Here is a 17,284-nt window from a genome sequence, read left to right as displayed (position 1 = left end):
TTTGCCCTTCCTCCAGCTCCAGTTCCCTGCCTGTCTCTGCCTTGTGCATCGGCCCCAGGGGCCTCCAGAGCCAGCCCTTACTTCCCTCATCTCTCCCTTCCGCTCTCCCCGCCCCCGGCCTTACCTCGCACTTCTCCAGCACAGCAGCACCAGGGAGGGACCGTGACCTCTGCGCTTGCTTCCCAAGGCCGCAGGCAGGCCATCCCCCCAAGGCTACCCAACCGTTCTCACCAGACCCCAGCAGCGTGCCAATAAAACCCTTCGCAACAGCTAGGAGAGGCCGTATTTTTCAAGTCCAGGGATGCCTGTGGCAGCAAAACCTACTGTGCCTTCCTGCCACGGGTCTGTGAGGCGCCCAGGAGCAAGGATTTCCTGCATTCTGTATTTGGAAGTAACCAGGGAGGGAGGAGACAGGAAGGGAGAATGGTAACCGTTTGGGGTACCCAAAGAATTCCTGAGGCAGGAACATCGGCATTCCTTTTGCCCTGTTCCCCGTCCCTGTCTCTGGAGCCCCGTGAATAAACCTGGCATCTGCCTGGCAGAGCACAAAACATCTGCCAGCTATCTTAACCCTTCAGCACACAGTTCACTAGCTGCATCTGCTGTGCACGATACCGATGTCCGTGCAGGCTGCTTCTTGCTCACCTGGGCTCCGGAGGGCAGGGGCAGAATCTGGTATACTGCCTCGAATGCTTCTTTCAGAGGGACCCACATATCAGAGGTTCAGTAAGATCTGTCCCAGAGCTTTGCTGTTGGGGTTCTTCCCTCCTTTCCCTCTTCCTTATGATATTCCACATCTCCTCCTCTTCCTCAGCCTCCTCCTCCTTCCCTCGCTCTTCTTTCTCTCTCTCTCTCTCTCTCTCACACACACACAGAAGCATCTTTAACCTAAAAAAAAATGCCCAATAATCACATTTGCATTGGTTTTTATCCTTTCCAAAGTGTTTCTACCCATATTATGTGATTATCTTTGATTATTACAACCGAACTCAAAGGCAGATTTTTTTTTTTACCACCTTTGACAGGTGGAAAAAAACTCAAGTATGGCCAGTGAGAGAGCTTAGAATAAAAACCAGTCAATCATTCATAGATCTAGTTAATGAATATTTATTGCACACTACATTGTACCAGGAATTATGCCAGACACTGGGAACACAGTGATGAATAAGTAAGCACTATCTCTGTCTTTGTGGAGCTTACAGTCTACTAAAGACGACAGACATTGAAACAAATAAGTTTGATAAGGTGCAGGATGTGTGATAAAAAAGAAAATGTAGGTAGCCTGGAAACATAGAGCAGGTGAACTCAAACCTAGCCTACTGGTCAGCACCCCCGCACATGCACACACAACCAATGTACGATCATGAGGCTGAGACCAACAAGATGACTAGAAGTCAGAAAGATGGAAGAGAGAATGGGCACAGGGAGGTAGAAAGGTCCAGAAATTGTGAGGGCCAAGAAGAAGAAGAACCCAGCACTATCCAGGAACTAAGAGAAATCCAGCTTGGTGAAATAGAGCCTGGGAGAAGAGGAGGCTGGAGGGTTGCCTGGGGTCAGCTTAGGGAGGGCTTCCAGAAGACCACACTTGGGGGCAGGACTTGTGTCTTACAAAGACCCTTCTGGCCATAGTGTGGACGATGGATTGAAGACCAAGACTGCAGGCAAAGAAAGCAGTTAAGAAACTACTCCTGGAACTCAGTAGGGTTCAGAGAGGCAGAGACAAATGGAAGATTTTATATTGGTATGGAACAGTCTTCAAAATGTATTAAGTGAAAAAAGCAAAAACTGTTTCTAACAAGCTGCACCATTACATGCTTTTTTAAGGGGAATATATACATACATATGCTTGGATATATACAGAGTATTTTTGGAAGGATTGTTAAACTTTTATTAATGAATGTCCCTGGAGAGAACACCAGAGGGGCTAGGACAGAGGTAGGAAAGTTTTTTCCCCTGTATATCTTGTGTGCTTGTTGAATTCTGTGCTATGTCATGTATGATCTAACCAAAATTAATTCTTTTCAAAGCAGATGTTTTAGGGAACAGAATCCACAAGATTTGAGATTTACAGGACTTGAGAGTTGACAGAAATGTGTTTAAGATGGCGCCCAAGTTCTGGCTTAGGCAACGTTGCCTATTATTTGGTAGGGAACTCTGGTGGAGGAGCAGGTTTGGTGAGGAAAAAAAAGCTGTTCCATTTGGGACATGTTGAGTTTGAGGTGTTTGTAAAATATCCAGGCTCAGCTGTCTAATAGATAGGCATCCAAGCTGTTCATGCCTGGAGCTTAAGAGACAGATCTGAACCAAAGATAGGGAGTGGGGAGTCATGAACATGTGCATGTTAATACAATCTGCAGAAGCAGGTGAGACTGCCCAGGTGGTGAGAAAAACAGAGAGCCTTGTGGACCAAAAATATTTATGGGATTTTTGTAGAAACGCAGCAGCCAGCATGGTAGGAGTGTGTGGCACTAATGTGCTGAGAGGTGGTGAGTGGTCGACCGTAGTCTGAAGGCTACCGAGAGTTCAAGCAAGATTGAGACTTCAGTGAGCTTAGCCAGAGGTAGATAACATGAGAGATGTCAGTAGCATGGAGACGCAAGGTCAAATCACAATGGTTGAGGACTCAGTGTGAGGTCCGTAGACAATGGAGTCCTCTCTAAGAAGTTTGGCCCTGAATAGGGAATAGAAAAGAGGGCAGTAGCTGGAAGGAGGGAGAAGGGTTGAGGGAGGGTATCTGCCATTTCTTTGAATATGGGAAAGGATAGAGCATGGTTATTTGCTAACCCCCAGAGCTAGTGGAGAGGGAGGGGGTGAGATACACAAATGAGAAGATACACAAAAGGGGACAGTGATGGACACGGCTGTCTGAAGAGACAGAAAGAAAACTGAGTCTGGAACTCAGATGGGAGTTTAGCTTTACACAAGAGAGGAAGTGCTTCCATTGTAAGGAAAATAAGAGGAATCACGATGACTGAGCACTTTTAGAAACCCTGCAACCTGTGGCCGAGTGTGTAGGACCCTGTGCCTGTACATTCGTGTGATCCCTCACTGTTCCACACTCATCTGTGCTTTGTATGAGTATCTACAAGAATCTACCAGTGGTTTCATAAATCCCATGTACCTTTTTGCTATTCCAGACCACAGTCCTCCTAAAAGATATTATGGCTTTCGGGTGAAGGTGATGATAGGGCTAGGGTGAGGTGCAACGGACTGGAGACAAGAGGGAGACTGTCATAAGCCCAGTACTGGGTGCCCTGGACACTATCTCCCAGTTTCCTCCCTAGATAGGGATGGCCCATCCTGCGTTGTTGTTGCCACCCCACAACTCAGCACAGGGGCAGAGGGAGGTGGGGGTGGAGGATGGCTGCTGGAGGAGACGTAGCCAGGAGCCTGCTACCTCCATGCACAAGGATGATTAGCTGCTAATGAGCCACCTGAGGGACAGACCAGGGACAGTCCCATAAAAGAAATGATTGAGCTGTTCAAGCACAGAAAGGCATAATTTACCACACTTATTTAAACATACACCTGGACACAAATAAGATACAAACACGTTAGACTGTGAGCCTCAAAAAGCAAGGATAAGACAACTAAAAAACAACAAAAAAACCAACACAATTTAAACAGAGATGAAGGACTTGAATAGATATTTCTCCAAAAATAAATATAGAAAGGGCCAATAAGCATATGAAAAGATGTTCACTGTCATTAGTCATTGGGGAAATACAAATCGTAACCACAATGAGACACCACTTCATACACATTAGGATGGTTATTATCAGAAGAAGAAAAAGAAGAAGAAGAAGAAGGAGGAGGAGGAGGAGGAGAAGGAAAAGGAGGAGGGGGAGGGAGAGAAGAACAAAGAAAAACAACGAACAGTATGGCAATTTCTCAAAAAATTAAACAATAATTGCTGTAAGATCCAGCAATTCCACATCAAGCAATATACCCAAAGGAATTGCAAGCAAGGACTCGAAGAGAAGTATATACCAATGTTCATAGTAGTGTTACTTACAATAGCCAGAAGGTGGAAACAACCTGAATGTCCACCAATGGATGAATGAATAAACAAAATGTGGTCTATCCATACAATGAAATATTATTTGGCCTTTAAAAGGAATAAAATTCTGATGCCTGCCACAACATGGATGAATCTTGAAAATATTATGCTAAGTGAAATAAACCATGATTCCACTTCCATGAGGTATCTAGAGTAGGCAAATTCATAGACACGAAGTAGAATATTGGTTATCAGGGGCTGTGCGGAGGTATGGTGGGGACTTCGTGTTTAAGGAGTACAGGAATTCCAGTTTGGGGTGATGAAATTGTCCTATGATGAAGAGCAGTGATGGTGATGCAACAATGTAAGTGGACTTAATGCCACTGAACTGTATCCCTGAAAGTGGTTAAAATAGTAAATTTTATGTTATGTGTATCTTCCCACAATCAAATTATTTAAAAATCAGGCAAGAATAAAGGACATTTCTTCTTGCAGTTTTCTAGTTGGGATTTGGTTGCCAGGAAAGGAGAGTCCTACAGGGGTATAAGAAAAAGGGAGGGGCCACTTCAGTGCCACACCTGGCTCTTCCCACGGTAAGCCTTGTGGAACCAGGCAGGCTTCACAGCTTACTACGGTCTAGGGCTGGCATGAGGCAGAAAGAAAGATGATCCACATGTTGGTCTAGCATCCCTATCTCTTGTCTTTGATGGCCAAGTCCAACTTTCCTTGAAGAGATACCTTCTTTTCTCAAGATGTGGGACTTCCAGGAGCCCAGGAGCTATGTGGGGCAACAGATGCCCATTGCCCATCTCCAGAAATGCTGATGTGAAGGTGAGACATGGCCTTTAAGAATTATTCTGTTGACCCCCTCCCCACAGTTAACAGGCATGAAAATTAGATACCGTTCCCCATCTAGGCCCACCTGTTTGTCAGGCCAACGGTAACAAGGGTCCTCATCATAAATGATAGATATTGTCCTCTCCATCCCCCTCGCCAAGGTCCAGCCCAAGATTTCCATGTCCCAGGGTGTTACGACGAAGGATCTCCCAGCCCCGGTGACTACTGCTGTGAGATGTGGTCCGGGACAGGGAGGGGGTCAGGGGGGACAGAGAGGCTCTGGCTAGGGTCCCACTTTCAGTCGCAGAAACAGAGGGCTGTTTCTCAGAAAGCTGCTCTTGTCCATCCTCCTTGTCTGAGCCCTTGAAAGCTTCCACGTAGCGAAGCACTCGCAAAGGATTTTGATCATGGTGGTTCTCAACTCTGAGGAGGGCAAAGGGGAATGGACTCAGTTGAGGTGAAGAGAAAAGGAGAGGACAGGGGAAAGAAGGGACCAGAGTCCCAGGATCAAATGAAGGGAAGTGCAGTAGAATGGAGGGTAAAGTGGGATAGAGACCGAAAAGGTAAGCAGTCAGGATTTGGAGAGTAGTGGGGCCTGCGTGTGTGTGTGTGTGTGTGTGTGTGTGTGTAATAGTGAACATGAAAGAGAAAATGGAGAGAGAGGGAAGACCATGGTCAGGAGCTGAAGGTAGAGTATGGAGAAGGTTAGCTTCAAGGCAAGAATATACTAGAAATGGGGGTCAGGTAGGAACAAGACTAGAAAAAGTTGGGTAGCCCATGCCCACATCTGAGTATGGACACATACATAGCCTCACACACATTATTGCCCTGATGTACTCGCAGCCTGGCATCAGCTATTAGTGGTCTTGTCACCCTCCTCATCAGCTCCACCCACCTCCCTTAAACAGGCTAATGCAGTCTCACTTTATAGAGTGATGATGTCTCCTTTGGATCCAATTGGGGGTCTCAGGAATGAAAAGATGTGCGATAAATGTGGAACTGGTCTTCCCACTCCCATGGCCTCACACTTGTTGGCAGTTTACCCATATACACTGTCACTCACCGCAGGAACCAGCGGTCCCCCAGCCCATACTGGTACCCGCAGATCCCAGAGCGAGGCCACAGGAAGCGAGGCAGCTTCCTCTCTAGCATCACCGTGGTAGCCACCACCTGGGAGGAGTGAAAGGTAGAGGAAACTCAGCAAGAGTCATGAGGTTTCAGGGGACACTGGAGGCCACCGACATAGGGACCAAGAAGTACCTGTCAGATGGGGATACCAGGGATTGGGGAAGATGACAGTCTTTTAGCCATGCCCTAGCCTGTGCCAGGCATCATGCTATCTGCTTTACTCATCATTCATCGTAACCAGGAGAGAGAGAATATTTTATGAGTGTTTTCAATAAAACCGTGACCCCTACATTACTATTCACATTCATAGAAAATGAGTCACTCCAAACTAATTTCATTTGCCTTTTCATAGGAAAGCCATAGACTAGCTATCTTGACTTAAATGAAATGATTAAATAGAATTTCTATGATGGTGGGAATGAAATGATGCCGCTGGTGTTTAGGGAATTTGCAGCAAATTAAATACCCATATCCTACAAAGGAAAAGAGTGGGTTAATGACTGTAAACTTGGCAGGGAAAATTCTAGTGGCACATCACATGTTCTGTCCTTTGACCAGCCCTCATTAATTACTTAGATGAAACATAGAAGACAAGCTTATCAAATATGCCTGTGACACAAAACTGGGAGGGATATGTAATATGTGAGGTGACAGAAGCAATATAAAAATGATTTCACCAGACTGGAATGCTGGTCAAAAACCAATAATGTGAAATTTAAGAGAACCAAATGTAAGGTCCTCCACATTTATGTTTAAGACCAAAGTATCTGTGTAAGTACAGGAGAATGGCCAAGGAGCTTCACTAATTAAGTTGCATAATAAAGATGCAGGGGTTCTAGTTGATCATGACCTTGATAAGGGCAAATTGTATATGTGCTAAAAGACCCGGCTCAATTTCAGGTGCCACTTATTCTATAGTGTCCCAAGCAAGGAAAGATATGACCCTCTTTACACTGCACTCCTCCAATCCTATTAGGACCACTCTAGTTTTGAAAGGACGATGATCTTGGTTAGTTGAAGGCACTAGCAATCCTTAAAGTAGCCCAATTCCCCATGTCATGTTCTTCCACTCGATTTCTTACTTGCACCAAGTTCCCTCCAACCTCAGGGCTTTCAATCATTTGTTCCCTTTTCCTATACAGCTCTTCTCCTTTTTTATCTTGAAAACGACATTTATGTGTCCTGTTGTGCCGTAAGTCAGCCCTCCCACCTTGTTCTGTTAACAGAACCCCTTTCTCTTAGAGCATTGCCCCTTCGTCACTCTGTCCATCAGTTAGAGTAGACTGGACTGCACTCGGGCCTGGCTAATTAGTCCATTCTTCCTTAAACTCCATCACCACCATCACCACTCTCCAGTCCTTGGCCTTAACCTCAAATTCAGGGATGCACTTCTGGCTCAAACCTGTTGCAGTGAGATGGAACTTAGACTGGGTTCTCAGGGGAAAGATGCTCTTTGAGGGGTTACGTGTTGCACAGCATCAGGAGGCACACAGAATACAACAGGAAAGGGGCCATTGGAATTGTGCAATGCAGAACATCTGCTCATTCCGTTGAGAATTTGGAGCTTCTAGAAGACATCTCACCAACATGATGGGAGAGACTGACTTAGGAGAGTCTGGAGAGGAGAGCAGAAAAGAGGAACTAATGTCATGTGGGAAATGGAGATACAGGCTCTGGCCAGATATGCCTAGAGCTAGTTTAGTTCTTTAAACTTCCCGGTTATGAGGACTGACACATCCTCCTCCCAATGCCTTTTTTATTTAAGTCTATTTGAGTTTGGTTTTCTGTCCCTGTAGCCAAGAGTCCTGACTGATATAACCCCTAACCTTCATCCCTTTCTCTCATTCTTCTTAACTGACTAATTCTTACCCAAGTTTAGGGGCTCATCTTAAATGCTACTCCATCAGGAAAGCATTTCCTTACTTTCCCATCAGACTGCTCTGTTGCATCCTGTTCTTAGCATCCTCTACTTCTCTGTGACACTTTTACTACTGTAATTGTACAGGCTTCTGGGGAGTCCATTGTTTAACGGCGGTCTTCCCAACCAGACTGTAGGCTCCATGAAGACACAGATGGCAACTGTGGTGTTCATGCTGGTGTCCCCATCTCCTAGACGTTTCCCAACACATCACAGGCTCTAAGTAATTATTATTAAGTGAATGGAAAGTCTCAGGGGATAAATGATGGCTGTATTCAAATGTCTGAATGGTGTTCATACAGAAGGGTGTGTCCTGTGTTATATGAGAAGAAAAGGCTGGGGCCACAGAATGGAACTATAGAAAGATAGGTTTCAGCTGAATGCAACACGGACATGTCTAGTTACAAAAACTTTTGAAATAGGACAAAGCTCTCCTCCTCCTAATCACTATCAGAATCCATATGATAATAAGGCCCTAATCAGCATTAAAGAAGATATTAAATTACCCTTTGACCAATGAATAATTAATCTCTGGGTAGGAGCTCAACTAGAGGACCACTAAAGGTACTTCCAACTCTAAAACTGTATTATCCTCAATGATATAAAGAAAAAAATCAGAGAGAAGCAAATAGAAGATAATGTCCAAATTAAAAACTAGAATATATAGGGACACCTGGCTGGCTCAGTCAGTAAAGCATGAGACACAACTCTTAATCTCAGGGTTGTGAGTTCAAGCCCCATGTTGGGTGGTAGAGATTACTTAAAAATAAAAAATCTTTAAAAGATAATTAAATTAAAAAAATAAAAACTAGAATATATAAGAATAAGACAGTTTCTAGTTCTCACTGGACCCAAGGTTGACTATTAGATCTACTTTTCCCCTGTGATCAATATGTCAGCTCTTGGGTATTGAACCTACCCCTATCATACCATTTTACCCTCCTTTTGTCTCCTCCTCTATCCAAATATATACCTTTGTTGAGGTGACAACCCCACTGGATTATTCTGTGATTCTCCTGAGAGAGTCCATAACATATTCTGCTTTGATTTTTCTCTCCATACTCTTCCCCTTAGTAAGACTAACACTAATAAACTCACCTGGGCCCTCCAGAGCTCGTCCCGCTCATGGGCCACCCGCCAGTGTGTGTCACCCATCATGGCGATGAATAGGTTGAGCATAAGCAGTGTGGCGATGATGGTGAAGGCAAAGTAGACAATGCCAAACATGAAGGGCAAGTTCACTTCGTAGTTGGCAGGCCCATCAATGACGGTGAGGAAAAGCTCAAAGGTGCTGAACAGTGCCATGGGATAGTCATAGAATTGCCCCAGATTGGCTGGGTCCTCTGTCTGGAAAATGACATAGAACGCTGCTCCGCCCAGGAAGTGGGCATGGAGATGGGGAAACAGGGAGTTATCACAATAAGTATGGGCCTAGTCATATCTCCACATACTTACACATTTGCAGACACACAGATATGCCCATAAATGTAAATATGTGACTGTATGCATGTAAGTCATATTCTACATGTGGACCTGGCTAACCCTGAGATGTCAAATGACCAAGTTCATCACTCTGGACAGTGGTAATATGTAGCCATTTAGCAAAACGTGTATATAAATTATGTGTGTGTATTATAAATATATATATTTGTGTGTATATATATATATATATACACGCACACATATAAGATGTGAAAAGCAGTTAGGTGACTCGTTACACACACACACAAAATAAGTCACCTAACTGCTTTTCACATCTTAGAAAATAGAATATTTAAAAAATAACTTGTTACAAGAATGCATGGAATCTCCAACAATTTCAAAGAACTAACATATGAAATGACTAAAAGAAAGGCACCTTTAAAAAAAAAAAATCTCAGTGACCTCTAGATAACCATCCATCACTCTGAGATTCCCTGGGTGAGCTTGGACCCTCATGGAGAAAGTTTCCCTGTTCAGTGTGTAGCCTGCTGGATAATACTACGTATCCTGGAACTTTGGTACAGCATTAGAACCTTTAAAAGACTCCTGTCCGTATGGGGAACTGAAATATAAACAAAGTGATCTCAAGAATGGAAACAGGGTCTATGACAAAGCATCAAAAAGCAAGTGCAACAACCAAGAAGAGATGGTTTCAGAGATTCTGGGTATAGGACATCTACAGAAAGCTCCTCTGTCATCATGACCTCATTTTGTAATTGGCAAGTCATGATATACGTATACTATCTGCAACGTATGCATACTATATAACTATACACACATGTTGTGAGCAGTAATTTATGATGTGTGCAGATGGGGTAGAGAGTGCAGAGAAAGAAAATATAAGGAATACTCCAAATAGTCAGACTACCACAGTTTTACCCATTCATAGCTCAGATCTTGGGGCATTTTTTTAGTCTAGTGTGGTGGGAATCCCTGTTAAATGGGAATTCGTAGGACAAGAATAGTGTCCTTTGTACTAAAAGCCATGGTCTTTTAGAGTTGGTGGGGGAGGACTTCAAATACTGCCTAGGACATCCCCTTGTCTTACGGATGTTTAGTTGCAGACATTAAAGACTGGATTTGAGTTGCCAATCTTACTGCTCTGCCATCCTCTTAGCACCTTTCCCTAAGAACTTCCTCCTACTCGTTCACTGCCCTCACCCTCCCTCTAGCTCTGGCTGTTATTTTCTGACTATGCTCCTCTCTCTACCCTGACGCTCCCCCACTTCCCCCACCAGCGGCTTGGGCTGAGACTGAGTCCCTGCTCCCTCTTTCCTCAATCTCTCTTTACAGCTCTTTTTCTTCTGTTTTCCTCTCATTTTCAAACTCTCTAAAATCTTTTTTGATACCTCCTCTTTGAATTATTTCTTTTTCTCCCAACTGCGATCACACATAGGAAAAAAAAAAAAAAGTATGTTTCTGTGTTATTGAATTCTCTCAGTTTCTTCTTCTGAAGTGTAAACATGGAAGAGTTAAATATTGCACTGTCTCTGTTTGCCCACATAGTTTTCTGAGATCCGCAACTGGCCAGTCTTTCCTATTTCATGGCCCTCTCTCTCCAAAGCCTTTCTTCTATCTCTTCTTTAAAGATCTTGCAGAGCGGTTAGTCAACATGAATATTATTGGCCCATAAATTCAGAGCACATGGTCTCCCTTCTAAGCCAACCTGAGTGACTCTGATCCTATGGATGTGAGTGTGCTTTTTCTACTGGGGTGTGGAGCAAAACAGAGTACAAATGAGAACTGAGCAAGAGCGAGCCAACTTTCTGAAGAACTGGACCCTATGACCTAGTAGAAGAGGGGATAGTGCTCTTACCTGAGGCAAATCCCAGAATAACCACAGCCATTAGCCAGCAGAAACGCATGAGGTCTCCAAAAATCATCTACAGGAAAGGGAAGGGGAAGGAGGGTGGAGTGACCCTTCTCCACCTGCCTCTCTGCAGCCATCCTGCTAGATTGGAGGCCCCCTAGCTCCACTAGATTCACTCAGAGCAGTGTTTTCCTGTGTGCTCTGACTTCCTCACTCTGTCTGGAAAGGTGCTATGGCTGAAGTCAGAGGAAGCTTTGGGGAAAGCACTGACCTTCTGGATCATGATGCTGAAGGGACCAAGCATCTGGAATCCTCGAGCGAAGTACATAACACTGCACCAGCCCAGCACCAGGGCAATGGACATGGGCACCATCTCCCCGTTCATGTTGGAGAGCCGCATCACCATGGTCACCAGCACCATGCAGGCGTAGATGATGCTTGCGGGGGAGGGGGGGGGGAGGTGCAGAGAACAAGGAGTGAGAGAGGAAATACTCTTGGTCCCCTCTAGCATGGTGAAAACTTGGGTAGTACCCCCTCAGGCTTAGTCCTTACACCCAAAACACACATATGAGCCCACTGGAGAGAAATCCCTGGAGTTGAGAGTCAACTGAGGTCTAGGTCCCAGAGAGTAAATGGGAGACCTAGAACAATTCTGGCAAAGACTGAGAGGAAGGGACACTCACATGATGACATGGAATGGTCCCCCGAGGATAGTCTGTCCAAAATATCGAGAAGCACCAACCCTAAGGATGTCTGGGATCTAGGAAGAGGCCAGTAAAACAAAAAGACAATGTAGACTGCAGTTCAGTCTGGGACCCCAGGTGGATGGCCTTGGCTTGGACCCTGATGGTACCTCACCTCTAGGAGCAGGATAATCACAGCCCCTGTGACGGTCACCAACTCCCCCACCAGACGGATTTTGTCCTGCTGAGTCACGTAGGCCTCCTGTGGGGGTAAGTTCAGGGTAAGTACTTTTTGATGGATTAAGAGTCAAATCATTTTCGGGCAAGTGGTCTAAAGCAAGTGAAGTCCATCTCAGATAAAGAAAAGCTCCCATTACCACCATCAGACCTCCCACCCCCCACCATTGTATTTGTTATTGTGGCTAACTCTGTGATCAGGGCATTAGTCTATGTATCCAAGGCTTAATATACATTGTACATGCTAATAATGTGAGCCACCCCCAGTAGATCACTATAATATATATGGTGAGCAGTAATTTATGATGTGTGTACCAAGGGGCTGAGATCACATTTCAGAGCATCGAGTTAAGAAGGCTAAACCAACAGGAAGAGGTATTAGTGGTTTGGGATGGTTTCAACTATGCTGAAAGTCCAGTTTTTCCAATTTCATTGTGGTCCTTGGAAGATAGACTAGACTATAAACATATCACAGAATTCGATTCCAGAACGGACCCAGAGCCAACTAGTTTTAGCAACACCTTCAATAAGCCACTAAATCTCTCTGAGTCTGAGGTTTCTCATCTGTAAAATGGAGACTATAATGCTTTACCTTTCAGTGTTATTGTGGAGATCATATTAGATGATGTATCTGGATATAGTTTAGAAACCAGAAAGCACTATAGATATATTCATTATAGTTTTATTATGATTTGGCAACATAGAAAAGTTCAGAAAAAAGGGTTAGAGACACTGAATTGATTTTAGTTTTGGTAGGGCCCAAAACTTAACTTTAGTTAAGGAAGATCCCTGCCTTATCCTGAGCAGTGGGTATAGAAGATATAGCCCTAAGGTCAAGATAAAAGAAGACCATCCTCCTTATGTGCACGTGATTTCACAGTGAAAGTCTTATACATTACACATATGTAGTGATAGAATTCTACAATAATGATCCTTAACTTCTTTGGGGTTATGAGTCCATTGGAGAGTATCATTAAGACTGTGGACCCTCTTACCAGAGAACTGTGTTCATATATATGTAATCCCCACATGAAGTTGTACAAATAATTTCAACACATTCAAGTACACTTTAGACTTTGAGGAACTCTCTAATCTAAGGTCACTTCTCTGAGTGGTACACCCAAGAAAGGAGCTGAGAGCCCCTAGCACCAATGGGAAAGTTGATGATCTAAGCTAGGAAGGATGTGATCCCTCATTAGGCATAAGGAATGCTAATCATCTCTGCTCTGCTGATAAACTGGAACCTCTAAGCATCCCTCAGCAGGGTACTTTCAGAATGTACTCACTGGTCCAGTGAGAGGCATAGCTTTGAAGTAGGAAGAGATGCTATGTGGTAGGAGGTGATCAATGATATAAAGAAGGTACCCACAAGGAGCCCCATGGTTGCTCAGAAAGTGACAGCTCAGAAGAAGCCAAAGATATAGCCTTTACGGAAGAGTAGGACCAGACTTACCAACAGAGGGTGGAAATGTTTCAGGGAAATCCTATGGGACCAGGAGAGATCAGAAAAAGAGCTGATGTCTATGTTCCTGGTAAACAATGTGATCTAACAACCTGTGGCTAGACTTCAGTGACTTTGTTGTTGTTGTTTGTTGTTTAAAGAATTGATATTCTCTTGACAAACTGGTCAATTTTATTTTATCATCTAATGGACAATTTCCCTTTTGCCTTGTTTCCAAGGAGGCTCAGAGGCTGTTTGTATGTTTTGTTTTGTTTTTGTTTTTGTTTTTGTGCTCTAACTGAATCCCCCCACCTTGGTCCTGAAATTCAATTCATGGACCTTGTTCTTTTTCTTTATTTTAATGTTCTGATAGCATCTCTCTTTATTTGTAAAACATTCCAACTCCTTTTGAGAATCAGGTAGTGAGCAGTAGGATAAATAATAAGTACATTAACTATAGAAACAAAATAACATTAAATATAGAAATAAAATAACTGCATCTGTGCCAAATATGTGTCTGTACAAAAATTCTGAATTCTTTTTTACAAGTTTGTATCTTGGTTAAATTATGTCTGGAAAACTGCCACCAACCTTTCTTTCTTGACTCAACTAAGTAAAGGAACCCAACAAGTTGGCCTTGAGCATTGTGGGGGATCACAGCGCCCCTAGAGGACGGTGGGAGAGTGGCATCGGCTATTCCCTCAGGAGATGAAAAGGTGAAACCCCAACTGATGGAGAAGGTTGGGGACAGTTTTCACCACAATCTTCTTCTGGGGCTTCCCCTCACCACCACCCCTCTGCTTGTTTAACAGATTCCTTTACAAGTAGGAGTTCTGGGGTGCCTGAGTGGCTCAGATGGTTAAGAGATGGACTCCTTGGTTTCAGCTCAGGTCATGATCTGAGGGTGGGGAGATCAAGCCCCGTTACGGGGGTTCTGTGCTCAGCGGGGAGTCTGCTTGAGATTCTCTTTCCCTCTCCCTCTGTCCCCCACCCCAACCCTGAGTTCTCTTTCTCTCCCTCAAATAAAACAAAAACAAACCAAGTAGGAGTTCTGCACAAGTTCCCCAGTGAGTAACAGGTGTCCCAAGCTTTGTCACAGCTCCACCTGGGATCTGACTGCCCTAAAGTAGCTGCCTCCACAACTCTGTCCCCAAAAGTCCTCTCCCCTAAACCAGGCCGCACAGTGCCGCAGTCTCCTGAGGGCTCTCTTCCTCACTGCTGTCCAAGATCACCACACAAGACCCTCATGTAAGGGGTTTTATTTGTCTTTAATTGCTCTCTCTAGAAAGTAAAAGATAATATATATGTGTGAAAGTTGCAATAAAAATAATGGCAACTCATACAACTCAATAGCAAAAAATAACAAACAATCTAATTAAAAACTGGTCGGAGGAACTGAATAAATATTTTTCCAAAGAAGACCTATAATGGAGCATGACATCACCAATCACCAGGGAAATGCTAAACGAAAATGATATATCACCTCACACCTGACAGAATGAATATCATCAAAAAAACAGGGGATAACAATATTGGTGACGATGTGGAGAAAGCGAACTCTTATGTACTGTAGGAATGCAAACTGGTGCAGCCACTATGGAAAACAGTATGGAGGTTCCTCACAAAATTAAAAATACAACCGCCATATGATCCAGCAATCCTACTTCTGAGCATATACCCAGAAGAAATAAAAACAGGATCTTGAAGAGATATCTGCACTCCCATATTCATTGTAGCACTATTCATAATAGCCAAGATATGGAAACAACCTAAGTGTCCATCATTGGATGAGTGGATAAAGAAAATATGGTATATATATATATACACACATACACACACACATATATATACACACACAATAAAATATTATTCAGCCACAGAAAAGAAGGAAATGCTGCCATTTGGGACAACATGGATGGACCTTAAGGGCATTATGTTAAGTAAAATAAGCCCAACAGAGAAAGAAAAATACTGCACACGGTGTCACTTATATGTCGAATCTAAAAAAAAAAAAAAAAAAAAAGTCAAAATCCTAGAAACAGAGAATAGAAAAGTGGTCGCCAGGGATTGTGGAGTGGAAGAAATAGGGAGAAGTTGGTAAAAAGGTATAAACTTTTAAAGCTATAAGATGAATAAGACCTAAGAACCTAACGTACAACATGACTATAGTTGGTTATTACACTGTATTATATAACTGAAATTTGCTAAGAGAGGGGTGCCTGGATGGCTCAGTCAGTTAAGTGTCCGACTTTTGGTTTTGGCTCAGGTCGTGATCTCAAGGTCATGAGATCAAACCCCGCATGGGGCTCTGCCTTTACCGGGGAGTCTGTGTGAGATTCTCTCTCTCCCTCTGCCCCTCCTGCTTGTGCTCTCCATCTCTCTCTAAAATAAATAAATAAATCTTAAAAAAAAAAAAGAAATTTGCTAAGAGAGTAGAATTTAATTGCTCTCACCAAAAACTAACAAAGAAGATAAATATGTGAGGTGATGAGTGTGTTAATGAACTAAACAGGAACGCTTTCACACTGTATACATACTCCAAATCACTGCAATGTACACCCTAAGTATCTTGCAATTTTCTTTGTCAATTATACCTCAGTAAAATGAAAAAGTAATGGAACTATTGGGCTTTTAAAACACTTTGTTTTTCTTTTGGTTTTAAGGGGAATTCTAATGTTTCACACCGATGTATATAAGGTTGGCTCTCATTTTGGGATAACTCTTTTCAAAGTTGAGATTTTCGCGTTTTAAAAATGGACAGGAGCATTGAATTTTGATGAATGATTTATCAAATGTCTATTGAACTGATAACAAGAATTCCCCCTTCATTAACCACCTCTGTGAATTAAACCCTAAACTCAAGTTGGGAATGAGTTTCCTTTGAATTTTTGAGAACTTTATTCTCTGGAGATTGTATTCAAGATTTTCTGTATTGAGAGGCTGAACCACAGGTTTTGGGATTTGTGGTCTTTATGAAAGGGTTTTGGGATCAAGGTTGTGTTTGGCAAAGTAAAGTAGAAGACACTCATTCTCGAGGTCCTGTTCATTCAGTCTCCCAGTTCTCTCTCAAATGCTACCCTTTCCCTCAATTCACAGCACTACTCCCTTAATGCAAACCCATGGCATCTGTCATCCGGTTTACCATGAAGCCATTTCCCTCATTTGCCCCACTCCCCACCATGCTTCTAGACTGGTCTTTCTAAAATGCAAATGTCATCACATGGCTTCTCTGCTCACTACCATTTCTGGTTCCCTGAAGTCTTCAGAATAGAAGTGAAAGGGAGGGGGGTGCCAGTCAGTTAAGCATCGATTCTTGGTTTCAGCTCAGGTCATGATCTCAGGGCCGTGAACTCAAGCCCTATGTGGGGCTCTGTGCTCAGTAGGGAGTCTTCTGGAGATTTTCTCTCTCACTCTGCCCCTCCCCTCACTTGCATGCTCTCTCTCTCTCAAATAAATAACTAAATAACTAAATAACTAAATAAATAAAATCTTTAAAAAAAGGAAATTAAGGGAAGATGGGAATGGGGGTGCTCTCTAGGTCTTTATCATAGCAGAAAGTCCATTGATAATGTCTAAATTTAATCAATGAATAAAGATGGAAGCATATTAAAGAGCCAAGATGTCCATCGACAGATGACTGGATAAAGAAGATGTGGTATATATATACAATGGAATATTATGCAGCCATCAAAAGGAATGAGATCTTGCCATTTGCAACGACGTGGATGGAACTGGAGGGTATTATGTT

General features: G+C 43.3%; 1 protein-coding gene across 1 annotated transcript in view; it reads right to left on the bottom strand.

Moving 5' to 3' along the window:
• Nucleotides 1–1,035: 1,035 nt before the first annotated feature.
• TRPV5 (transient receptor potential cation channel subfamily V member 5) overlaps nt 1,036–17,284 on the bottom strand; it is a 20,662-nt gene continuing 4,413 nt past the window's right edge. Inside the window, exons 5-11 of the mRNA XM_081800895.1 lie at nt 12,034–12,120; nt 11,859–11,935; nt 11,447–11,612; nt 11,182–11,248; nt 8,982–9,250; nt 5,901–6,007; nt 1,036–5,260 (exon numbers count right to left, since the gene is read on the bottom strand). Of these exons, the coding sequence (XP_081657021.1) occupies nt 4,957–5,260; nt 5,901–6,007; nt 8,982–9,250; nt 11,182–11,248; nt 11,447–11,612; nt 11,859–11,935; nt 12,034–12,120 (1,077 nt within the window). The 3' untranslated portion in view covers nt 1,036–4,956. The remainder of the gene's footprint in view (nt 5,261–5,900; nt 6,008–8,981; nt 9,251–11,181; nt 11,249–11,446; nt 11,613–11,858; nt 11,936–12,033; nt 12,121–17,284) is intronic.

This window comes from Leptonychotes weddellii, chromosome 12, assembly GCF_054177405.1.
Source record: "Leptonychotes weddellii isolate Sample4059 chromosome 12, ASM5417740v2, whole genome shotgun sequence".
In the NCBI taxonomy this organism is placed as follows: domain Eukaryota; kingdom Metazoa; phylum Chordata; class Mammalia; order Carnivora; family Phocidae; genus Leptonychotes; species Leptonychotes weddellii.
The sequence above is the reverse complement of the archived record's forward strand: the minus strand, read 5'-3'. Positions and strand labels throughout refer to the sequence as shown.